This window comes from Poecilia reticulata, chromosome 19 (assembly GCF_904066995.2).
Source record: "Poecilia reticulata chromosome 19, P_reticulata-male-v2, whole genome shotgun sequence".
Taxonomy (NCBI): Eukaryota; Metazoa; Chordata; class Actinopteri; order Cyprinodontiformes; family Poeciliidae; genus Poecilia; species Poecilia reticulata.
In genome coordinates, this window is record NC_088848.1 from 3,830,463 (window position 1) to 3,857,237 (window position 26,775).

General features: G+C 37.7%; 1 protein-coding gene across 1 annotated transcript; it reads right to left on the reverse strand.

Moving 5' to 3' along the window:
* Positions 1–487: 487 nt before the first annotated feature.
* On the reverse strand, positions 488–26,735 carry itgb3b (integrin beta 3b). The gene is made up of 15 exons (XM_008436667.3): positions 26,576–26,735; positions 25,149–25,234; positions 23,583–23,787; positions 23,247–23,499; positions 19,208–19,370; positions 18,188–18,349; positions 17,998–18,093; positions 15,543–15,632; positions 14,985–15,119; positions 12,533–12,968; positions 7,267–7,489; positions 7,053–7,153; positions 5,391–5,510; positions 1,253–1,419; positions 488–792 (listed from the first exon to the last, which is right to left on the reverse strand). Exons 1-15 carry the CDS (start codon positions 26,646–26,648, stop codon positions 724–726), a joined length of 2,379 nt encoding a protein of 792 aa, XP_008434889.1. The 5' UTR covers positions 26,649–26,735; the 3' UTR covers positions 488–723.
* Positions 26,736–26,775: the final 40 nt, after the last annotated feature.

The following is a 26,775-nucleotide window of genomic DNA, read 5'->3' on the forward strand; positions in this document are numbered from 1 at the left end:
TGCTCCACAAGCTTTGATGCAGTGGTGTTACTGGATCCTTCAAAAGTCAGAACTGAAGCAAAAATGGTCTGAATATCCAAGTACAGATAGATAAATATACCATAAATAAATTTGATAAATAAGTAAACACTTTGAATACCAGGCATTGTAAATCCCTGGCTAGTGTGCTTGTTTGCTAGGTCTCCAGGCTACTGGTTGTAGACAAAATTTTTCTCGACTTCCTCCTCCTCATTAGAAGACAAATCGCCAATAAATCTGCATTTTATGTTCTTCCATTCAAGCTGGAGACTTTGCAATCTCCATTTTCTTTGATCGTCATTGTGTCATGTACTCATGCCGACTCCAGGGGTCTTTGGGCCACATTTCCCTCTTTGGCAATTTTTAGAAGTCACCTCAGTTTGTCTTCTTGTTGCTTTTTTGATATATTTTCTAACTTTCAGATATAAAATGAAAGCCTTTTAAACACAACATTTATATTGGGAAGACATGAGGGGGAAGCAAGACTTTATTCTGGTCTGAGCAACAAAATTAAATGTAAATCATACAAAACAACTATTTTCATCAGTGAGATATGAATAACTAACCCGGATAAAAATGCTTCCTCAGAAAAATTTCTACATATTTACACACACATTATTGTTTTGTGACAGTAGAAGGCTGCACGACTCGCCACTTTCTCCCAAAACGTCCAGTATTTCATCCTCTACTCTTAACTCAGTAGCATCAGTCTTTTCCTCTGTATGTGATGTTTGTGAAGGTAGACGTTGCTCCTTTGTAAAGAGGATTGTGCCCCTGCAAAGAAAACACAAATTAGGAAATTATCCTTTCGGTTTCAGAGGGAGAAGGTAGATTTGGAAAGGTTGAAACAAAAGGTTTAAATGCCTAAAAAAAAAAACAACCCAAACAATTAAACGCTCAGTGTGTGCTTTCACATCTTTTATTCTGTGACTTTAGTGATTCACTGAAAATTGAGGCTGGTGAGATTTGTGAGACCACAAAGAGGCCAATTACCAGAGCAGGCTGATTAGCGTTGGCTAATTTAAACCAAGCCCTTCCTCTGACTGCCTTTTGTTCAGCTGGGAGTAACAGCAGGACATTAAATAATTAAAAAAACACTCTCAGAAAACTGGCAAAGGGCTGGATGTGTGGCCTCTTAGATGTTTTAGTCAGCAAAGATAAATACTGTGCCACCATTCGGTGTTCTGCAGATGTGCTAATTCAGAAAAGCTGCTTTTCTGCGCGCGCCACCCACCGTGTCCCACTTGGCCCGAGCGCGCTCCTCCTCGAATTTGGCAAACTCCCGCCTGTCGTGGATGGTAACCAGCAGCTTCCAGATCAGCAGAGCGGCCAGGCCGAGGAACAAAATGGCTCCCGCCACCGACAGAAGCACCACCAAAATGTCCGGACCCTTGGGGCAGTCTGGGCGGAAGAGGAGGAAGAGATAAAGGAATGAGTGGAGCGGAAACGCAGAGGAGGTCAGGAAGAGGAAGTGTTTTATTACAAATATGCTTCCTCCACGTGTCGCTGCGCCCGACTTTAAGTCTGTTGCAAAGGTTTCTTCATTCATATCCATCCTCCATTAGGAACAGTCCTTCTGATGCTTCTAGTTGTTCATGATTTGTAACATTTAGAAGCTGTAGTCAGTCGCCTACTGCTGAAAGGAACCCAGATTAACTCCCATAACATGAGCCATATGGCCTTTTTTTAACATGCACAACAAAATCAACAACTGTTTTTTATCTTTCTTTCATTTTTGTCAAAGTCTAGGTTAATTGAGAATCTGTGACAGAAACAAATCGACGGTTTGGCACCTAATTTACATGAATAACAGTTTCTTTAACAGTTAAAGAAGAAGAACAGAGGAATGGCTGCAGTGGAAAATCCTGACATCTTAGAGCCGAGGCCACAGCTCTCCCTTCCCTCATTATGGTCTGGGGAAAAAATGCAACAGGAATCTGATTTGACTGGTTTCAGAACGGACTGACAGCGGTGCTCATTAACATGGAGCATTCCTTCTCCAGAGCGAAAGACGACTCGACTCGTTGCCTTATCGTCTGCGTTTTTCCCATCATTCATCGTCCAGGGGAAACTCGCTATTTCTATTATCCACCAAACTCGTCTCTCAGTATTTAAGATGGAGGTCAAAGACTAAGTGCTGCTGAATCGTTTCTTGTTTTATCCCAACATCTCATTAAAAAAATTCCTTGGAAGTTTGGAAGCTCCTCAGAAAATCATCTTGACGCTTTTATTGAGCCTCTGATTTTGTTGGCCTGTAGTTCCAGGCTTTAATGGCTCCTGGAAGACGTTTTCCAAACTGCAGCCTTGTTCCGAGATGTCTGGCCAAACCAGAGAGGCAAAGACAATACAAGTTCAAGTTGTGTAAAAGTTCTCAGAATCTGTGTACTGCCTCCAACCGACTGGTCCAGGTTATTTATCACGGTAGATGTTTGGACTTAAATGAGGTAAGATGCTTCAAACAGTTGGATTTTAATGAATTATGATGACCAAACCGCAGGCTAGTCGGATGTAGCATCAGCTAGATTTAACTGGATATTCCACACCTGCTCAGGTGGTGAGTCACAAAAACAGTTTCTTTTATGGTTGAAGACATTTCAAGTTTCCCCTTCTCTATTTTGGGGTGCAGGTTTTTTGGGAACAACATGGAGTCGTCTGCAAACCTTTCCAGGCGGCTAGATAGCCAACTATCAATTAGCTGCAATAATTCTGTGCGTAAAAACACCATTGATCAACGTAACGGCTTCAGGAGCCCTGATCTGCATCCAACATCAATTATCTTTCCATTTTTTGTTCAGTCTGATCAGTTTTTGAGATATTTATCGATGTAGCATTCAGAGACTAACTCAATATTAAAACTTATGTTGGGGATAAAATGACAAAGAAAACTTGCAGCAGCAAAAACAGAAAAAAAATAAATAAATAATCCAATTTATTCAGAAGTTAAAGTCCCATTTGTATAAACTAATATTTAAAATTTTACCAATAAGTAGCACTGTAGCAGATTCACTTGAAATATTTATGTTTATTCCCATAAGCCTACAGAGCTATGATTTATTATCTTGGCATTCCCAAGTTGTTTGAAAGCACACAAATGTTACTGTATGTAATAAACAACCAATCAGAACCATGAAGAGGGTCTTAGTGCTGTTAATCATGCTTGTGCATGTGCTGCTCACACTCTCCCCCTTGCTCTCTGCTAGACTACAGCTTCTTCCTAGCATAGCCGCCGACGGATAAAAAGTTTTTCTGGGACGTAAGTTGTTTCGCTGCCATTAGCACACTAAGCTGCATGTACACAGGCATGATTGCCAGCGCTAAGATCTTCTTTCTGGCTCTGATTGGTTGTTTTTGACTGGGAGTGGTGCATTTCTTCAGGCGGCTTTAGGAAGAGGTGGAGGAGCTGATTATCTGTCTCATATCACACTGTCGCAACATTTTTAACAAATATGTACAAAACATCAATTTTGTAAAAGTTACAGATTACAGCTTTAATAAATTAAAAATGATTTTGTTAATCCTACTTGCTCTGAAACTGAATCGTATTTATATATATGCGTAGACAAATCCTCCAAACTACTGACTTTAAGACAACTTTGAACAAAAGCCGCCCGGTTCTGTTTGAAACTATTCATATTTATCCGTTTTCCACATTAATTTAAATAAGTATTTGTCTTATTGTATTAAACCGTTTTGGAAATCAAACTGCATGCGTGTGTGAATATGTGCTTTCTGACAAAACAAACGCAGCGTGTTTGCAGCACTTCTGAGTAACCTACAACACGAACAAACTTTTACAGCAAACTTCAAAGCCCTTTTCTTCTTCCCTTCCTCCTCTTTTTTTACTTTGCTGCTTCCGACTCTTCAGCGTTTGATCCCTTTAGCCGCCCCTCTGACAGCTCAAAGACGTCAAACTAAGTACTTCAAGATCATCTCTCCAGTATCATTTATGTACTGTCATTATTTTATTCAGTTGTTGCCTTTCTTTGGCTCTCTCAGTTCGCTCTCGAGCCCAGCTGTCCTCTTGAGGATTTGTAAAGTCAGCAGTTTCCTAGAGGAGCAGGGCTGCTGTTTACAGCCCTGTTTGACACAGCAGGGTGCACCTCTGTTCAAGGCAGTTTCCAGGGGTGTTTCTCTACCCACTCCTTTCTAAATTAAATACACACATTCATTAAAGCAATAGTCCAAAGGACAGGCTTTCTCTCGGAGCGGTAACGATCATTAAAAGCATGTTTTACACCAAGCGCTCTCATTTCGGCTGCCAAACAAGCAGGTATCAGAGAGCCTGCATGAAGAAAAACTGTTTAAAAATATGAATAATGCTGCTGCAATGGTGGTTATTCAACATGCATTGAATTTTTACATTTATATCCAATTTATTGTGTACATAACCTGAACCAGATGAAGAAAATTAATAGCTTAAGCTACTGCATTTCATATTTATAGTGTTTTGGAGGCTGTAAATGTTGCTTCGTTGTATTAATGTTGCTGTTTTTATTATGCACAAGGCAACTGGAGCTTTTGGTTCTGTTTTAGGTTTTTATTTTTATTTACACTTCATCTTGACTTCATAAATTTGACTTTAATAATAAAATAAGATTAAAAAAAATATTGTAAAGCTCTTAAATGTTGATTCATTTGAATAATTCTCATAAATATATCAACTAAAATTAGCTTTCTGACTACAATAAGATACAGTCAGGAATGTCTTTTGAAGTTGTAGTATCTAATTAATTAAATTACAATACATTTAAGCCATTTTTCATTGTTCAAAAGCAAGTCTTGAGAATTGTGCTTTAAGCTATTAATAGAGAGAAAGTTAAGGCTTGAAATTAAATATTACAGTTTTGGGACTTTATACATCTTCAAATGTCTTAAATTATCTATAAAGCAACATTTACTGTAAATAATTTAACGATATTTGGAAAATATTTGTCTTTGATTTTGAGATTCTGCATTTTTTTGTTGTTTTTATTCATTTGATAAATTTTTTGTTATTATTTTTCATTTCTTTCATTATTTTTGTATTTATTATTATTTGTATTATTATATTTAGCATTTGATTCTGTTTTTAACGTTTGCAGTGCCATGACATCATTGTCCTGGCTTTCCAAAATTGCTTGGACGCACAGTAATCTTACTGTACGTAAACTTCTGACTCTAAAGAAAGTAATGCAAAAAAGCTTAAAAAGAAAATCAACTGTGGCATTCAGACAATTTAAAATAATATAGGTAATCCTAAATTATACAAAAAAGGTCAAGTTTAGTCTGATTTCACGTTTCAGTCAAATAAAACTTCATGTCATGGTTCCAGCTTCGTCTGAAATGTTTGGAAACATTTTCTCTCTCCAGCATGGTGGGCGCGTGTTGCTTACCCGGCTCTTTGACCACAAACAGGATGGATTTGCCGCTGGCGTCCTCGTAGTACTGGAAATGCTCCACGCAGTCGTCCTCGTCTTTATACGAGCAGTTTACCGCGTTCGTGTCATGGAGAACTGTGTGGAAAGGGTAGAGGAAAACGTCAGTTTGTACCCGTTTTTTTTTTTAGCTAAATAAATACAATTGTCACAAACACAAATAGAAATTAGGCTGCTAAAGATGAAAAAAAGTGCCTTTTACAAGCAATCTGGATTTTTACCATATACATGATGTAAAAAAAATTTAAATGTCTTGACATTGCATTGGTACAATAAGCTAAAGAGCGTCATCTTTAAGCTAATATTTGAGGTATTTCTCTTGCATATCGCACTGTTGCTTTTAGTGATCAATCTAAAAACTACTTCTGATATATTTTGACATTTTCTAAGGGTGTTTTCACCCCTGATGCTCTGGTGGACTCAGTTACTTTTTCAGCTGCTGTGGTTCGCTTTCACACTGCACTGTGCCAACCAAACCTGTTCCCCTCCTCGCCTGTGGTGGCGCTGCACCAAAAACTCTTGAGGGAAACGCCACAAAAACCTCTGAAGAAGACATGAGCGCAACTTCCTCCTTCACCAAATGTAAACAAAAATGAAGTGGCATCAGATTTTAGAGGCTGTAGGATTTCTTTCTTGGTGAAAGACAGCAAGTCATTTCTCCTGCTAGCAATGCATCAACACGTGCCAAACTGAAGGCCCGGGGGCCAAATCTGGCCCGCCAGAAAATTTTATGTGGCCCAGAGGGACATGTAAATAGAACCTTCAGAATAACCATTAAATGCTTAACTAATATTTTCTGGATTGAATGAAAGCAGTTTTCAACAGAAAAGGATTATCACCACAGAGAATAAAATTCAGATTGTTTGGCCTCAGAATTCAAACTTTTTTTTTTCTCTTAGAATTTTGACTTTTTCTCAGAATTTACCAGAATTGTTCTCACTTTAATCTTCTAAGATCAAAAGTTAGAATTCTGGGGGGGATGTGAGAAAAAAAGTCAAAATTCTGAAAACAAGGCAATTCTGAGAAAAAAAATTCTGAAAAAAAGACAGAATTCTGAGAAAAAGTCAAAATTCTGAGAATAAAAAGTCAAAAAAAAAATCAACATTTTGAGAAAAAAGTCAGAATTAAAAGAAAAAGGCAAAATTCTCAGAATTCAGACTTTTGATCTCACAAGACTAAAGCCAGAATATTTTTATTTTTCCACTGGTCATAATCTTTTTCTGAGTCTGCCACATGGCGTCAATGTAATGACGTCTGGTATTATTTAACTTTAAGAAATACTCTTCAAATTTATTCAAATTTCAGAGGTTTGTTAATGAGTTTCATCAATACATTTTATCACAACTAGCCCTTTGAGGACATTCTTGGTCTTTATATGGCCCAAAATAAAAATGAGTTTAACATCCCTGCTTTAGACTAGTGTGTGTTTTGGTTGTAATTACCCAGAATGCCATGCGTTACAGCCCACTTCCTGCTCTTGGTCCACTTGAATTCACATATGCACCAGAGTTCACTTTTATCAGGTTTTTAGGAGGACCAGAGTTTGCTTTCTTAGAGTTTAGTAATATTGATATTATTGATAACATTCATGTTTTACCAACCTGCGTTTGATCTGCTTACCTATTTCATCTACAAGCACAATCTCGTCCTTGCAGATTCGACTGCAGGTGTTATCGTCATGCAGCTTTCCCCTTTTGAAATGTTTACACTCCACGCACTCCCTGTAACGACAGCAGACATAATCAATGCCATTTTACCACTAATAATAATTATAAAGCCCAGATGTTTTGAATTCAGCTGCAACGCATGGAAATGTCTGCATATTCATGCTCACTTCTTCATGGTACAAGCGTCTGGGCAGGTGGGGCACTTGTCACACGTGGCCCCGTAGGCCCCCGGCTGGGTGCACTCGCAGACCCCGCAGACGCACTGGCCCCTGCCGCTGCAGAGCAGACCCAGGTTGGACATGCAGGTGTCTGTGCGTCGGGAGCAGTTACAGTTCTCGCCCTGCCAGTCTGGCGCACACTGGCAGAATCCGCAGTTACACACTCCATGACCTGAAACGGGGGAGAAAACGTCACTTTCTGATAAACTACTGTACAACATGTGATATATAGCATTACAGTAAAGAGGCGAAGGATCAAATGAGGACCAGGGTGTGATAAGTTATGGGTGTGAAGAAGGAAGCGTTGAGCAGCTTTGATAGCCGTTTGTAATCTGGATAAGAAACGGAAAACAATTTGCTTATTTTAAACAACTTTCAGAATGAGCTGCTGATGGCCACGTCCCCCAAACTCAACATTTACACTCACATGTGAAAATAGCTGCAGACAGACACCTAATTATACAACCGTACATCTTTGAAAAGCAGAAATGGAGCCTCCCGCACAACCAACAAGAATGCAGCAAGTGATTTCTGAATAGTCAGTCAACAACAAAATATTTGTCTTTTCCAGCAGCCATTGTACAGCGCATACGGAGGTAAAACCAGCTAACCAAACGTGCTGGAACTCTGTTTGAGTTGCTAAGTGATGGGCTGGGTTTGGTTGGGGTTGCTAGCTGTACCAAAAAACATCAACATATGACCAAAAAAACTGTTTGTTGGTTTTTTTAAAAGCCTTTGGGCTTTTGGGCAAAATATGAATTTTGAATAATAGGTCCATTTTAAAACATATTTAAAATTGTTTAAATGGCTCCATTCTTCACTTTAATGTGAATATTATGAACCTCCAGTTCTTGCCTTCACTCCTTTTTTAAATACCAAACTGCAAATATTTTTTTAGAAACACCCACAGCACTCTCAGAACAATTAATAAGTGCATTTAGACTAAAAGCACTTATATTTATTATATTTATTTTCGGTCTTTCTAAATTCCACCAAAGTGCAGAAAAATTTTACTTTTCATTGCGTTGTGCCACAAAAACAGACCAGTAAGTGGAAAATTTTGCTTTTTGGCTTCAAACGAAATACTGTAACAGGCGGCTGTAACAAAAGTGGGTGGCTGGTGTAAGATATAATCTGATCTAAAATCTGATTCTGATTTTTCTTACTCAGAAGTTTGACTATTTTTATCAGAATTTACCAGAATTATTCTGATTTTAATCTTCGAATATTAAAAGTCAGAATTCTGGGAGAAAATATGTGAGAAAAAGAGACAGAATTCTGAGAATAAAAGACAGAATTCTGAGAAAAAGATAGAATTCTGAGAATAAAAGACAATTCTGAGAAACGTCAACATTCTGAGGAAAAAGAGTCAGAATTCTGAGAATAAAAGAATTCCGGAAAAAGTCAAAATTCTATGAAAAAATTTCAGAATTCTGGGAAAAACATCAGAATTTAAAAACAAAGTCAAAATTCTCAGAATTCTGACTTTTTTTCCTCCCCAGAATTTTGAATCTTTTTTCTGTTTTTCAAGATTTAACCAGAATTATTCTGACTTTAATCTTCTAAGATCAAAAGTCAGAATTCTGAGAAAAAGAATTCTCCACTGGTCACAATCTTTTTCTGTAGTCTTCATATGTATTCTGCCAAATGACATCAATGTAATGATGTTCGGTATTTAACTTTAAGAACTCATCGAGGTTTATTAATGAGCTTCACTAATACATTTTACCACAACAGGCCCTTTGAGGACATTCATAATCTTGATATGGCCCAAAATAAAAATGAGTTTGACATCTCTGTTTTATAACATTCTACAAAGATAATTTTTGGGTTCTTTATATTTATATTCAACTACCACAGTCTAGTTAAAACAAACTATCAAAGGTCATAGTAGTAATTTTTAGTGATTTTCTGGAAGTCCAACTGGAAAGGCTCCAGTCTGGAAAGAAGAAGTGTTTTGTTGAGGTTTCTAAAACCACTTAACGTTAAAGCTCGTTCCATTGTCTGGCTGAGACATCGTTTTATTTCTGGATGAATGATTCATTACATAAGTGGATAAAACTGTGCACATCATTGCCTTGTTGGTCCTCCATATACTATATCCATGCGTGCCAATCTGAGTGACGGTGCAGAAAACACTGTGGTGCACGGCCGCAAAAAACAATGTCCAGATAAACAATGAGACAGGAAGCAGCTTGGGACAGCGTGACTGGATAAAAAATGATCCCCCAACAAGCTGTTATTATCACTCAACCGCAGAGCTGATGTCTTTTAATTTAGCCGTTCTGTGGCAGAGTCCAAACGTCCCTCGCTTTAAATGAGGAATCTGAAGACAAAGACACAGCATGTTCTGCAGAGGCCCAGTCTCTGAACATTCCCAGTCCTCTTACACACATGGTCCTTCTCTAACCAAACATGGATTTATTTTTAGCCTCATTACACCACAAAAGCCCATGAGTAAGCAGAAAGGTATTTTCATGTTACTCTGCAGACTTTTGGGAATACAGAGAACGTTTCTGGGTGAGAGCAGCAAAGGTGGGGAGAGTCAGAGTGATATTTGAGATCTGGTGATGTAATGGAGGACAGGTCAGCGGTTGGTGCCAAAACTTTGCGCTATATCTCTTCTACTCACGTCACGGATCCTGACCAATTTTGATCCTCAGTAAAAATCTTTGGCACTGTGACAGAAAGTTTCAACAGGGTCATAAAAATGTTAAATGCACTTTCATGCTTGTCCTTTATTTGTAGGTAGAATCTGGAGTTGATTAGACTTTTAATAGGTTCTTTAAAAGGCTCATTTTTTCCATTGTGGTCATTTTAGTAATTCAGCATGAATCTTTAGGATCTTCTCTGATATTCAAGGAGTCAAAATTGTACAAATATAAAACATATAGAGCCCACATTAACATTTGTCTCTGACTTTTGTTGCCATCAATAAGCTTTTGGCATAAATCTGAATTGCTTGATTGGCAGAGTTTCTTTAAAATGGTTTATCCCCAAATTTTCAAATGGGTTGAATTCAGGGCTTCCAATAATCCATTTGGGAGGTTTAAGGTAATACATAGACCCAGTTTTGCCCAATTTCCAACAATCTGATCCAAACTATCACCTACAAATGAAAGAACATTTGTAAGAATGTTTAGGAAAAACCCAGAAAACTGAGTCACCGACCACAGGGAAGCCATTTCTGCAATCATGAGAAGGCTGACCATGAAACACGCCAAAGCTACTATTGTTGGAACAATATTATTCAGCAGCAAGGTGGCTGTCGACCCCAACAGGGCAACGACCACAAACAGACATCAGAACTGGTTTTGGGACAGGATGAATCAGGAAAAATCCCGTAGAAAACATATGGACTTTGCATAAAAGCAAAATTTAATTCATTGATTTGGAAACCCAGAACAATATCCACAGCACTGCAGGTCTCACCTGCCCCAGTACATGTTGGTGTTCAGTCCAAACCACTGCAGACCAAAAAATAAATGTCTGTTCCAAATTTGCCAATAAAAAAAATGTTAAAATAGAAAAACCTCTCCAAGATTCTATGGACTCACAATGCAAAAATGTCACATTGTGCTGCTTCTTTGTATAAAACTTCATCAGCGTTTCAAAATTAAACATCATACCAACAACCAAACAAGGTGGTAGTAGTGTTATGGTTTGAGTCAACATTTTTTGTTTCAGGATCTCTGCAATTTGTTGGGTTGTGCAATGGGAAAAAAAACAAAGCACAACTGTAAGTTCATGTCTGAATGAGTCAAAAAATTATGTTTTTGGAGTGGCCTAGTCAAAAAGGCTGAACTTCAATCCAACTGAAAAATGATGTGGCATGACCCAAAACAAACCATTGATGCTTTAAATTCTCCTTATATGGCTGAATTAACCTCAATGCCTAAACTTAAATGATTTGGATTGGTAATCTTTAAACGGTTGCATCTCACAATGAAAATTTTAATTATTAACATCCCCAAAGTAAAATCCTCAGTTTCTATTTGCTTAAACTGCAATGTTTTTGTGCAGCACTCAACGAGGAGGCTAAATTGCTATCAACTTCTGCAGAGAAATCTTCACAAATGTAAGGGTCACCTCTGGCAGAAGAAAACTTTCATCAGGGGAGCTGAATATTTTTGAACTTCTTTGCATGATTGACTAAAGAAAAACACACATGATGCCTATACATACGATGGCACATGTTTATTGTGTGTGGAGGCCGTGTCCTGCGCAGAAGGAGAGAGTTGTTATTGCGTGTAATTCTTCCCAGATGAGGAGGGTGGGTGGTGGCACGTCGGCACGGTAAAGGGACTGCCAGCCTTGAAACTACTGTAAACACAGGAAACTTCACCACAACCACACACAAAATTCACTGTGGTCAGTGGATCATTTTATGCACTTTAACCATTTAAAAATACATTACATAACAAGGTTTTAATGTTAAATTAAACTTAAATGCATCCAGCAATTACTTAGACTTATATTTTTTATGTACACATGATTGAGAACTGAAAGAGTAAATGTTCGATAATTTCCAGCAGGGTCAGTTGGTGTGTTTATTAAAATCCAAATTATTTCTCCAAAACTTGAGAATACGAGACAACGGGACACAAATATGCTTCTAATCTCTGCAGAGACTCTAACTGATACCGTCTTCTTTGGTCAGTTGAGACTAAAACGTATATTTAAAGAAGAAAAAAAAACACTCCACGTAGCTTTGGCATAAAACAATGGATCAATAAGTGAAAAAGTTACCCTTATCCACTGCCGTTTTTTTGGCAGTAAGTTGATGTTTTTTGATATGTGGAAAATTAGCTGTTTGAAAAACTTTTGGAATGTAATGTCACAAATCAGTAGGCACTGCCCGTTACTTAGCAACCCAGCGGAACTTAGTCTGTAACCTAGCAACCCAACCCGAGCTCCAGCTTATTTTAATATTAAGTGACAATAGGTCTTAAAAACAGCTCGTACTCAAAGGAGCTCAAAATAGGCAGACCTGACCCAAAAAAAATAATCTCAGTATCTAAGAATGATTTTGTTAAAAATATGTAATAAACATGTTTGCCTATCCCAAAGACCGATCCTAACATGTCCAAGGATAGTTCTCCTAGATAGTTCATAATGAAAATGCTTATCATACACTTATTACAGTATAATCTTCAGATCCAAAGGCAAAAAGCCCATTTTACCCAGTATTCTTCTGCAGGTCATTGCACCTTACCTGAGCACAGCTCTCCTTTGTATCGCAGGCAGTTGAAGTCATCACACTCACACAGCTTCCCCCACACTTTTCCGAAGTCGCTGCTGTGGCACACACACTGGCCGCACACGCAGTCGCCGCGGCCGCTGCAGACGGATCCCCCGGATCCCGCCGGCCCGCTGCAGCGGTCCTGCTCCATGGGGTTGTAGTCGCCCTCTGCGCACTCGCAGTACGGCCCCAACCTGCCCGGGTGGCACAGGCACATGCCGCACTCGTAGGTACCGTTCCCATTGCTACATTTGGGGCTGTTTGGCTGGGCTTTGCTCTGGCACTTGCAGTCACACTCAAAGGTGACGGTGATGGTGAGGGAGTCCTTGAAGCCAACTGGTTTGATGATGAAGGTCTTCTTCTTCTGTCTGGGACAGCCTCGAGCGCGGGCCTCTACGCTGAATGAGACCTGGAGAACAAGAAGATTGAAGTTCACTTGAAGCTGCAGAATGTAAAATATGTTATTTACATATTTGTTAAAACTGTGACCATGTTGTGACGGATTGTTATGAGATTGACTTCCTCCACCTCCTCCTTGAGCTATTATTACCATCTGTAGAAATAAAAAAAACACACAAAAAAACAATCAGAGCCAGGAGGCGGGTCCTAGTGCTGTCAATCAACCTTAAGTACTTGCTGCTAAATGTGCTAATGGAGGAGAAACAACTTACTATTACAAGAAAACTATATCTGCCGTCACTGGTGGCTATCCTAACTAGCATAAGCATTAATGACATGCTGTGCTAGCTGAGCAGCACCACACTGAGGGTGATTGACAGTACTATGACCTACCTCCTGGTTTTGATTGGAGAAGGCAGACAAGCTCGAGTTTGCCACATATTATCTGTCTCATACCGCACTATCACAACATAGTGACAGTTTCAACAAAAATGTAATAAAATAGTTTTTTATAAAAGTTATATTTTGTAGCTTTAAAGTGCGACAAACATGAGAAAACGACTTCCATAATTTAAAAAGATGAACTTCTGTTCTTTAATTCTGTGTACACAAAAGCTGCTAATAATAAATATTTCTCATTGCAGGAGTGTCGCGTTTTCTGCAGTAATTGGGTCAAAAGCCGGCGCCATCTTATGATGTAATGAGGGTAAGTCAAAACGTAAACAACCAAGGCTGAGTATACAATTTAAAGTAGTTTGTGATAAATATTTATTATTAATAACTCTTGTGTACACAGAAATAAGGACAGTACATCTTTTTAGAAAAGTGGTTTTATGGTGTCAGTGACACTTTAACTGCCGCCATTTTTCACCATTATCAAATAAATTTCATAGGGAAATATTTTGAAGGGAATGAAAAGAAAAGCACAGAGTTAAAGGAATTGCTCTGCATCCATATCTGGTAGATGTCCAAAAGCGGGCAGTAACTACATCTGGAGAGAGATCCAAATATGGAAATATGATCAGAGGCAGGAAGAAAAGAAAATACGTGGAGAGCAGAATGTGTCACTTTGACTCAGGCAAGAACAACAGAGACTAAAATGTAAGTAAATAAGAAAGTAGCAAGGTAAACTTTGAAAGCAGGCATTTAAATCTTGTATATGGGCCCAAAAAGGAAAATAATCCAGGGAAGGCGGACTCAGACTGCTGATCTGTTCCCTCCTGCGTTTGCTCTTTTGACAGGATGAGGAAAGAAAAGGAGAAATGAACTTTTAAATAGACATAGACGGCAACTATAAGAGAATGGAAATATAAGGAAAAAATTCCACAATGATGGTGAAAATAGCAAAGAGAACTACTGAAATATAAATTGGTGGGTTTTTTTTTATCATGAAGTCTGGATAATGTCTCAAAGACTTGGCTGCTCATGATATGACAAACACAAGCAAGAAATTCATTTATGTGTCTTTTACCTCCAGAAAACAAGATTTGTTTCTTTATTTGATGAATTTAATTTACTTAATACAAAAATAAGTTCAGATTTTATTCTACAAAAGCCTTTAGCTTTACAGGCAGGTACCTGAAGATTTGGACTAAAATCAGTTCTATTTACATTTATTCATTTTACCGTTTGTTTTTTTCCACAGAGATAATGTACATTTTATTAACCTTTTAAAAGTAAATACTTAGTAGGGTACAGCTTATTTCCATTTGTTCAAATGTTTATACGGGTTATCAATTGGTGAAATATAATAATTAATTTAATGCACATTTAAAAATGTATTATCTCACTAAAAAACCAAGCAAACCAATCAAACTAGAATCCTACAGACGGTTCATAAAAATATTTCCTTGCCTAAATGTAAAACTGTTTAGCCATTTTTTTGCCAAGTATGCAAACATTTTACAACTATAACATGAGATAATCTCATTTGGCAATGATCTGCTTTTATTAAAAGCAGTTTCTTGTATTCAGACCGGATTTAAAACCATAAAGATTTAATAGACTTAGTTGATGGGAGACTGACCGTGTCTCCTATTTTGAGGCCGGAGCAGGATTTGAGGCCGGGGATGAGCTCTCCGTTCAGACAGGTGGCGTTAAAGGACAAGGACAGCTCCTCTGGGACGCCTAGAAGCTCCAGCTCCACTTTAGAGCGAATTTTCTGACAAAACACAAAGAAAAGAAAGAAATTATTTAAACTCGTTCCTGTGGAAAAACTTCTGTTCTCACACAAGATGTCTGACCTGAAGCGACAGCTCGAGTTTGGACATTATTTTGAGTCAGTTCTGCTTGCGCTGGTAATTTAAACACAGCTTCGAGTCATTGTTTAATCCGCAGGATTTACTACTCCTCCACCTGTTTTCTGCTTCTTGACCTCAGGTCAAACATAAACAATAAAAGTCAGTCAGAAAACGCCAACTTTTGGTCAGTTTCACACTTCAGGAGCTGCCGGATTTAAACCGAGACACGCATGACTCAGACGCTGTGGGTGTGGGTCAACAAACACATGCCATGTCCTCAGACACCGTCTAGTCAAAAATGTGTGCGTGTGTGAAAGAGTGTAAATGTGTGTGTTTCTACTCACAGCGTACGCTTTCAGGATGAGCTGGATGACGTTTCCGGAGTCGTTGGACAACGTTCCCACTGTGGTGCCAGGAATAAGCTCACTGTAGTTCTGCAAAACACAAAGATAGCAGCAAAATAAATAGGAATATTAAAAGTTACAGAAGTGGTCCAGATGTTTTCTAATTTCTTATTTATAGCAGCTGCAGTTTTGAGTGGCAAATTAATCTTTTATTTTAAATAACCATGACAATGTGAATCATTTGTACCAATAAGCGTTAGCCTCTGTGGTTTCTCATGTCCGAAAAAGAGTTGCCAGATGAGTAATGCTTAAAACTGCAGTCATCATTATTACTAAAAAAAGAAGAGAATAAATCTGATTTTCCATGTTTCATAGAGTGCTTTTCCTCCATTACAGTTTTCTTCCACTTTTGTCATTGATATAACCTGATTTAATATGAATTGCAGTGCTCAATCAAGGCTTGTGTGGAAAAGTAATTCCCCCTAAACTTAATAACCTAAACCTAGAAAGGTTTGGTCTGATTTAACTTCAGACAGTGAGGGGATAAAATGTGTGTCACTGAATTTAGCTGAGAAAAATGCAGTCTTAGACAAAGTTCTGGGTTAAAACCAAAGAAATCTGTAAGAATTTCTTCATAGCGCTGCATTAATTTCTGTTTGAGTGCAACATTGTTCTCAACCCGATTGGTAATAAAGATACGTAAAGAATAACAAACCCAGCTGCCAAGTCCACCTGAGCAAACATAAAAATCTAATTTGAAAATAAATAAATCTTCAACATTTATTTCAGACAAACCTCTCCAAAGCAATCCTGTTCAGCATATAGCTATAAGTCCATCTGATGACTATTAAAATGATCTTCAGTGTTCTTTAGATTGTTTACGTGAAGGTTGGTGAGATAATCTTCCTGACTAAGGCATTCCATGTTTCCATAGCTCAAAACTTGAATATGCTCGGGAATTTTCTGATCAGAAATAATCAACATTGGTGAAATGGGAGCCAGCTTAAATACCGAGTAAATCTCTGTTAAACAATTGTGAAGAAATCGACACACACTGTTGTTGTAGAGAACAAAAATGTGGAAGGAGTGCTTTATTTCACTTTAAAACAAACTGATCTTTACCAACTGTGTAGTTTCAGAGTTTAATGAAAAACGCCACAAAAACACAACTATGAGCCAACTTTTCTGACTTCATCCTCTTTTATCGCTTGCGATTGAATAGTTTGTGACTCAATAATAGATGATAATATAAGCTATAATTATAGTAAACAGTGCCTTATAAAAGTTATTCAAATTCCCTTAAACTTTTTTCACATTTTGTCACATTACAACCATAAACTTCCATGCATTTCTTTCAGATTTATCTGGTGATAAACCAACTCATAACAGCTCTTATTTAAAAAGTAGAAGCTTTTACATCCCTGGTTCAAATCTCGAATTTGTTACAAACAGAAATATAAAAAGTGTGGCTTGCATTTTGTCACAAACTATTGAAGGGAGTTAGAATGGCCTAGTCAAAGCCATGACTTAAATCTAACTCAGAATCTATTGCAAATAAATGACAGAGATTGTGCCATTTTGCTAGAAGAGGTAAAAATTTAAGTCTCTGCATACATATTTCAAAAATACTTTTTAGATTATGAAATATTTAACCAGAAAATATCTTTCTTATCATCCTGTCACCCAGCACTTACGGCGTTTGTATTTAATACCAGAACAGAAACGAAAACTACAGCCTGATCAGTGAGCATTTGTTTCCAAACCCAGTAAAAACCACACAATGAAGATAAGCCTGGTGTACATGTGACAGGGTTTTATTTTAACAATATTACAGATGTGAAGTTTGTCAGAATTTGTTTATTTATTCTTTGGCTTTATTCCGTTAAGTCAAGAAGTTGTGTTTTAAGTTCTGTTACGCTGCTCTTGGCAGTTGGTGGTTACCGTAGCAACCTGCAACCGACAGCTCCTCCCCCTTTTTTCTGTTGCCGTCGGTAACTGTGGCATGGATTAGGATCAGCTCTGTGTTTTCTTCACAAGTAAAACACAGATTTGACATAATGTTTCAGACAAATTTAATCATATACAGTGGTTTAACAAGTAATTTTGCTATGTTTTATGTATGTTTTTAGCTGTTATCACTATTAATGTTGTTTAATTTTCCAACTGCTAACTGCTCATGTGGAGCTATTGCTTTGTAGTTTGTTTAGGGTTATTTATCATATTTTATTTAACTTATAGGGGCAGAAGCTGCTGGACTGATGTTAACCACCAACCTGATTTCTGCTTTTGTTAGAATAAATACAATGAATCTGAATGCGTCCGTCGTGAAGCCAACCTGCTCAATCTGAGATAAACATAAGGACTTTAATCTTTATTAAATAAGTTGCTAGACCATTTAAACTGTCAGCTTTTAATAAGCTGATGAAGATTTTGAATATATTGGGCTTGAACTGACCTGGTATAGGGGCACCACAGGGTTGGTGACTGCAAAGATGAGGTTGATGTTGTTCTCTGACATTTTCTCTGTGATCAAAGCGAGTGACGGATAATCCTGCAAATCAAAGAGTGTGTTTAGCTCAAACAGCACTGAACAACTTTTATAAGTCGTGTCTGTTCACATGTTGTTGATCATCCTCCATGTTTACCATAGTGGTGGACATGCTGTACATATTGTCGGCGTTCAGGTGGCACTGCCCGTCGTTGGGATGCACGATTCCAGCGAGCCGACCGTCCAAAGCCACGTGGGTTTTGGCATCGGAGGTGAAAATCAGGAGGTGGGATGCACCTGGACGCCAGCCGATCTGCTCCTAATTCAGACATAGGAGAAGGTTCTTATAGCTAACTAAAAATAAAAAAATAAAAACTTTAATTAAGAAAACATTCTTGTTAACTAAAATAAATAAAAACTTCCATTTATGGGGAAAAACTAACTAACTCAAACTATATCAGGCTTTTATAAAACTAACATACTGAAATTAAATATATAAAATCCTTCGTTTCGTGTTTATGAATCTGTTTTAGTCTTTTGAACGAATATAAAATATATATATGCTTTTTTTCCCCCCACACAAGCTGTTTACATTGGCAAATTACAGAATATACACCTCATGGTGACACAAATGCTAGTCTGCAAAATGGCGACACCAGTTGGGAGAAAACACTAGAATCAGTTGTTGCTTAACATTAATAAATTTTTTAAAAATGGTTTATATACATACAAAACTTCAACCTTTGTGAATTCTGGACCTAAAAATGAACCAAAGTATGAAAAAACTGAAACTACTACTACTACTATTACTAACTAATGAAAACAAAACAATATTTAATTAATAGTAACTAATAAAAACAAGCACATATGCTCCATAAACTAACTACATCTAACTGAATTAGACAAACAAAAAGTCACACCAAAATTAAACTGAACTATAATGAAAAATCCAAAACTATTAAAACCCTGATACAGGGAGAAAAAAAAAAAACTTCGTACAACTCCCTTTTTTTCCATCCCTGTTTTCCACCCACTTAAAGTGACTTTTAGTTTATATTTTTTTCTAAATATCATGTTCCTTTAGGGTGACAGTAGAGAAAAAGAATGCAAATTATCGTGTAAGTAAATGTTTACGTGGCAGCAGAAATGGCTGCATTCATGCAGCGCGCCTCTCCACCTTGCACACAGCAGCCTGGATGATTGCATCGAATCCTCCCTCTGGGGCATCCCGGTTCCTGGACACCATCTGCTTCTTCACCTCCTCCGTGAAGCGGCCCACTTCCTCCGTCAAAGAGAGCACGTGTTTGTAGCCGAACTGGGGCAGACAGGTGGTATTAATGCTGTCAATTGAACAGAAATTCACTGTTTAATTAATGTTGCGTGATAGACTTTTTGTATTTTGATGTCTGGCGTCTCTTTTATCTGGTTGCAAACTTTATTTCCTGTTTTAGTTCCCTTTATTTGCTTTCTCCGTTACCAGATGTTTCCTTTAGTTCCTTTTGTCCCAGCCCTGCTGATCATCAGCTCTATTTTGTGTAATGTTGTCTTTTGCTAGTAATCAGCCTCACTGTCTCTACCGTGCATTTGGTTTTGATAATCAAGAAATGCTAGTTTTCACTTCCTGTGGAATATTTTTGACAACAGTGGCCAAATTACAGAGAACAGTAATTAGACAAGACAGAGGGTGAAAACAGAAGAGGAAAGCGTGTAGCAAATGGTCCAAGACAAAGGATTGAACATTTCAACCCATCAAGGTTTCTAGTTTGCACATAATGATCCTGCTTCACCCACTGCAGGTAAAGCAGCAGAATCTCATTTTTAAAAGGAACCTCTCATGCAAAATCCACATTTTCTCTGTTTTTGTTCATCCATTTGGGTCTCAACAGCCCAAAAGCTTAAAAAACACACACATGCATAGCCAAGTTTTTTGCAATAAGTTTATGTTTTTTGGTGTTTTGAAAGCAATTTGTTTTAAAAAAAAAAAAAAAAACCTCCAGAATGTACTGTCACAAGTCAGCAGGCTCTGTCCGTTACCTAGCAACCCTAGCAAAGCCCAGACTGTTACCTGGGCAACCCAAGTGGAACTCCAGCACATTTGGTCAGCTGATTTTACCACTGTTTGCGCTGTACAATGGTTACTGGAGAAGACAACTACTTGCTGCATTTTCAAATAGGTACGGTTGCATAATTGTGCAACTGTTTGCAGCCATTTTCATGTGCGAGTGTAAGTGTTGAGTTGGGGGACGTGGCCAGGAGCAGCTTTGTTGGACTTAAAGTGACAGCTGGTTCTAAAAGCTCACCCTGTAGGAGCTCAAAATAGGCAGAACTGAGCTGACAAAAACATTATTTAAGAATAATTTTGTGCAAAAGACGTAATGAAAATTATGTATAATATTGTATAACCGACATACTTCTCTTAATTTGTTCAATGAAGTATAAATAGGTCACTTTGAAAGTCTTGCATTTGGGTTTCTGCACAAAATGCAGTGCTAACCTCATGAACTATGCCCCAATGCTTTGGCCCTCTATGCCAGCAGGGGGCACCCAAGATTCCTTGAAATCTCTCACAGAATAGTGTGGTTTAAAAAAAATGTGATCTTAAAGGAAAAGATCATAGGCATGTCCATGTAAGGAGTGAATGCTGCAAGTCCATGACTCAATGGACTTCACATCACGTCAGTGACATGTGGTTCTGAATTTACACTACATACATAAGCTAACTTCAATAGAATTGAATGCACAGCACGGGCTTTTCTAGCAGCCATTGTACAGCATACACAGCTGACAAAGGCTGTGTTTGCACTGCAGTCTGAAGTGACCCATTTCTGATTTTTTTATTGTATTTATTTATTTATTTATTTATTTATTTATTTATTTTTTGCCTTAATGTCAAAAAAATATCTGATCTTTTCATGGCAGTCTGAACAACACATGTTGGATTCTTTTCCAATGCCACCCAGGGCACTAAGATAACCAATACATAGATGATATTTTTAAAAGTGACCCGAGTCCAGGTCACATTCATCCGATCTGAGCGTCATTGATACTCGACAAATGTCCCTATTTTGCGTCCTGATACACGGCAAGCGGGAAGAAAAACAACAACCATTTGTTTGTCATTACAGTTCGCAGACCATTTGTCTGCGAACTGTAATGAGGATTAAGTTAAAATGCTGGCTCCAGTCGGACAATAACTTCAAAATTGTAAGCTATGCTCCACCGTTAGCATGCATGTTTACTTCCTGGGATACACAGTGTGAACTGCGTTCTCCACTTCACACTGGAGAACACGGTGTCTCCAGTGACACTTGCTGCTCGTAATAGCTTGTTTTCTAGACACTAAAAACATCAACTCATTGTCAAAAAACGGCTTGGTGTTTTTTAAGCACTTTGGCTGGTTTCAGAAGAACTAGAGACTCAAACTGAAAAACAAAAATGTGTAAAATGTAAATTTTGCATAATAGGTTCCCTGTAAAAGCAATCTTCAGTGTGCTAATTCTTTTGCCCAGCTTCCCAGTTTTCTACAAAATTGTCATAGATACTGAGGAAAGATTAATTTCTCCAACAGGACCCATGTTTCTCTTCTACGTCAGGAACTCCTTAATGTGCTTTATCTTACAATGAAACATTCCTGTTGGCCAGCTTTTGTGAGACTGCGTGTAAACAGAACGTAAATGTACCACATGAGACATTAAACCAACAAATCAATCCCAGAGGAGAGTCTGGGTGGAGTTTCAGTGAGGCAGCTTACAAGCAGTCGCTCTCAGTCTGCGAGTAAAACTACCTGCGGCTGATTGAGAGCAGCTGACCGAGCAGTTGTGGTTGCCATGCTGAGCCTTTAACGACTGCTGTGACTCTGACTGCTCTCTTACTAAGCAGCGCAGCGATTAAAGATGTCCTCACTAAAATGACATCATCTGCTTAATGATGTTACACGCAGACGTAAACAACCGCTGAGATCAGCCCTGTTTCTGACATGGGCATGCACAAATACAAAGTCAGAGTTTCAGTGCAGCAAGACAAAAACAATAAGCAACAAACATGCTTTCAAGGTTTCATCAAACAGGTTTCTTTGAATAAAAGTTTTCCCTTTGTTACATCATGTTTGTTTTTCACCTAGCTGGAGTTAAATTCCATGATGCCTTGCACAAAAAATGCAAACATTTGCTGCAAATTACATTGTTAAAATATTTATTCTCTTTGTTGAGTCAACAAAACTTTCATGCCGTTAAGACTTTAACTTGATCGCAGGAGGGAATGTCACAGATACCCAAGTGTTTTTACTCACTTACTTGTGAACATTTCACTTAATAGTAAGAATTACAGTTGTTTAAATTCAATTAAATCCTAAAAACTCCAGTGTTTTCCATTTGTTTACTGTAAGTTCGAAATAAAATTAAATAATAATAAAATGTAGCAATTATAATTTTCAACAGTAATCAAATAAATAAATATATTTTAAATTGTTTATGAAATTTTGAGTTTAATAAGACATAAGATCTAATACTAAATGCACTCATACTCATACGTAAGGACAATTTAGAGACAAATCAACTGAACAGCCATGTTTTTGGACTGTAGGAGGAAGATGGAAATTACTGAAGAAATTAAGAAAGAAAGACATATTGTTACTTTTAATATGACTGAATCATAAATAGACACATTGAGTCTTCTTCTGAAGTAAAGCTGCAGTGTAACTGTAATAAAAACAATATATTTATATGAAACTGTCAGTATGTTGTGACAATTTGGTATGGGACAGATAATCTGTGAAAAAGAAATCAGCTCCCAGTGGTAAATAGAAACGACCAATCAGAGCCAGGAGGCGGGTCTTAGCGCCAATCATCACCCCTCTTTTCCAACCCCAATTTGCTTCAGCTTGTTGTGCTAAAGCTAGTTAGCATAGCCACAGAAGAGGGCGGGTAACAGTTTTCCTGTAATGGTAAGTTGTTTCTCTGCCATTAGCACATTTAGCAGAGAGTACATAAGGGTGAGTGACACCACTAAGGCTCTTGGCTCTGATTGGTTGTTTTTGGTTGGGAGAAGTTAATTTCTTCAGATGGTAATAGTAGCTTAAGCAGGAGGTGGATGAGAACAATTTTTTCACAGATTATCCATCTTGTAAACTGTCTGAACATGGAGACGGTTTGTTGTAACTTTCCGATTTATGAATTCATATGAAAATGTCACATATCATATAATAATAATAGTAATACCTGTAGCAGGGATTTTTCACGGCCGCCTCAGGTGAGATGTACATGTACGGCGACAGCGGTTTGTCCACAAAAGCCCCGAAGCCCATGCGCAGGTTGCTGGTGGTTCGGTTCATGGCTTCGGCCAGACCGCGGCCCAGCGTCCTCAGGCGGAAAAGGTCATCGTTCATCGAGTAGGATAGATCCATGAGGTAGTAAAGGTCAACCGGGTAGTCTTCTACCTGGCGCACCTTCACTGTGAAGCGCTTTGCATCATCTGGGAAACGTGTCATAGTTTCTGACTGTAAATAAAACTCCTGAACCGGGAGCGTAACTCTCTGGTCTCTGAAATGAACCCACCTGGCCTGAGAGTGATATGCAGTTTCTGCGGCTTTATCTGGGTGACATCTTGGGTCGCTCCGGCCGCCTTGTTGCTCAGCGGCCGGTCCTCGATCACCTGGAGTCTGCTGGTCGGAGACTCCAGACCGGATGACTCACAACCCGCCGCGATCAGGTTTTTCTTCAGGTCGCAGCGTGACGAGCTGGCAACTCCATGACCGAAGTCCTGATGGGAACGACAAAGTGAGAGATATTCTGTCAAAGCCATTCTCTTCTATCGCAATAGAGCATAAAAGGAGCTGTATTGTTTATTTTCCAAGCACATACAGCCATTTTATAACACAATAAAGTAACTACGTTATCTTGAGTTGTTGTAAAAATGCTGCATATGTAACAGGGTTGGTTTATTTAGTCTTCAAATTCAAATTCTCCTGACATATTGGTTAATAAGTTCTGTTGCTGCTTTTGGCAGTTGGCGGTTACCATAGCAACCGGTAACTGACAGCTCCTCCCCCTTTTTGTTCCCACTTGCTTTGTTTTTACTGCGACATTTACTGTCCTGCGTTCTTGATGAAATAAACTTGAATTATTGAACCGAGTCTCTTGTAACCAAAGATTTTACTCAAGTCAGAGTAGCACTACGTCAACATATTTTTATTCAAGTAAAAATAAAAAGTAGCCGTCCCAAGAAATTACTCAAGTAGGAGTTAAAAAAGTATTTGGTAAAAAGTCTATTCAAGTACTGAGTAACTGATCAAATTATCAGTCATTTAATATTTAAAATTACATCATCAGACGGAATAAACTATAAATTTATGTGGAAATTTTGGTATTTTAAGGACAAAAATGACAAGAATTCAAAATAGGGCAAAATAATTTTTTTCCAAATCAGTTTCTCTCAATGAAAAATTTACGAAACTTTAATAAAAACTGCAACTGTGTGTCTATATCTCATGAATTTTGGTTAGATCATGTTTGTTTTTAATTCAGTGGGTAGAAAATCCAGGAATTTTACTCAAGTAAGAGTAGAAATGCTTCATAATAAAACTACTCCAGTAAAAGTCAAAAGTACAGCATAGAAAAAAGTCTGTTTTTCCCAAAAAAGTTACTCAAGTAAATGTAATTGAGTAAATATAGCTAGTTACTACTCAACTCTGCCTGCCAAGTCTGTTTTTGATGAGGGAATATCATTATAACATGATGAAAAGTTAAAAAAATAAAGTCAATTTAACAATTCTGGACCAGCTGTACATAAAAAGGACAAGTTCAATGAGTCCCTGCTAAGAGAACCCAGGTTAAAATCATAAATAAGTCTGCAAATACTTTTTAGATGACTAAATATTGCGTGTTCCTCCCCCCATTACTCAGTTTTACAGTAATAAACTGAGCTCGCACTAGAAAACATGACTCTATCCTCATGCAAGGACACTTAATCATGTTTGTGGCGTCACAAAACGATTGAGTATCTCACTTTAAGAAAATTCAGTCAGGTTTACAGCTGCTTGATGGGGAGGGTGGTGCCAGCCTGCATCAGCCTGGCAGCTCATTATTTACATGAACCGAAGCAGAAAAAAGTGAAGTACCCACCTCCTGGAAGCACCAAGCACAGCTGGGGTGCACAGCCAGGCATTGCTTGCATGTGCTGGCTCCTCTGGAGGTGCACACGTTTGAACCTTGATCCAAGAGGAGAACAGTTATTTATCCCAAACCACAAAAGACAAAACAAATAATAATAATAATAATAATAATAATAATCGGGCAGCTTCAATAATAAAACTCTGGTGTTTTAAGACAGGTATGAGATTGTTTGTGTATCAGATTGAGCAAATAATCTCTACAGCAGCTAATGATTATTTGATTATATCGATTAATCGATTCTTCTGATAACTAATCGATTAATCGGATCAAAACATTATTTAACCACAAGCTTGTTTTTTAACAATATTAGAAATACATTAAAATATGCGAATAAACAATAAAATCTCCTCTTTAAATCAGAAATTTAATCATTCCTTTACTGAACGCTTGAACATTTGTAGCAAAGGATGAATCTAAGCTAAAAAAATACTTAGCATCAACATGTGAAAAGCTCAACCATTTCTGATGATCTATTGACTATTTTTGGATAGCAAAAAGTGATTAATATATATTTTTGTGCAGAATTTGAACCAGGTGAAGCTAAAATGAGAAACTTTAAGTAAAAAAGTATCACTGGACAATGTTTTTTTATATATTTAAAATTCAAAATGTATATATTTTTACAGTTTTGGCTTAATTACTGCTCTGAGTTGGTTGTTCTTGCAGAAAATTGTCTTTTTTTGTGAGTCTGTTAGTGATTAATTGATTATTAAATTAGCTGACAATGATTTCAATAATCAATTAATCGTGATTAATCCGATTAATCGCAACACCCCTACTTTAAATGAGCTGTTGGCTCACTCCAACATACATAAACACTATAACAATACAATAAATTTGTCTTTAAAATAACAAAATTTCCACCTAACTTTATTTTTTTGTTCCATCTGATGATTAAATTTTTACTTGAGTAATTTTATAATGAAGTATTTCTATTCTTACTTGAGATAAATGTCTGTTTTTTCTTCCCACTGAATGAAGAACAAACATGTTTTTACCAGAAATTCACCAGATACAGACACACACCTGCAGTTTTTCTTAAAGCTTCCTAAGTTTTTTATTGAAAGAAACTGATTTGGAAAAATTTCCGAAAAGCCTGATTGTTATTTTTTGTTACTTATGTGAATTACTGTCATTTTTGTCCTTAAAATGCCAAAATTTCAACTTAACTTTATACTTTGGTCCATCTTATTATGCAATTTTTAAATATCAGGAAAGAAAAACTAGGAAATGTGATAAATACCCAAAGTATATTGGAAATCTTCTCACTTCTCTATCAATCTGGAATCCCTCATAATCATTTTGAAAGAAAGAAAATAAGCATAAAAAATGACTAAAATCATGTTTTGCTTAAACAAAAAGCTGCATAAACTCACCGCTTGCTGATATTTTCCCTGCAAATGTGAAAACACACATCCATAAGAGCCAGCGCGTTGGGAGCGCAGCCATCCTGCAGCTCAGGGCTGAGTGTGAGGATGCAGCCTGCGGTCTGAGCAGCACCAGTTGAAGAGCAGCAGGAAAAAACTTAGCTGCAACTCCAACAACTCCAAATACAGTCAGATGCCTAAAAGCCAGC

Bases quoted from the DNA above. Each gene is read 5' to 3' on its own strand.
- itgb3b (XM_008436667.3), bottom strand. From the start codon at position 26,648: ATGGCTGCGCTCCCAACGCGCTGGCTCTTATGGATGTGTGTTTTCACA. The intron at 23,788-25,148 runs GTGGGTACTTCA...CGTTCCCATCAG, and splicing joins GTGCTTGGTGCTTCCAGGAG to GACTTCGGTCATGGAGTTGC. The intron at 12,969-14,984 runs GTCAGTCTCCCA...CTTGTTCTCCAG, and splicing joins GCCTCAAAATAGGAGACACG to GTCTCATTCAGCGTAGAGGC.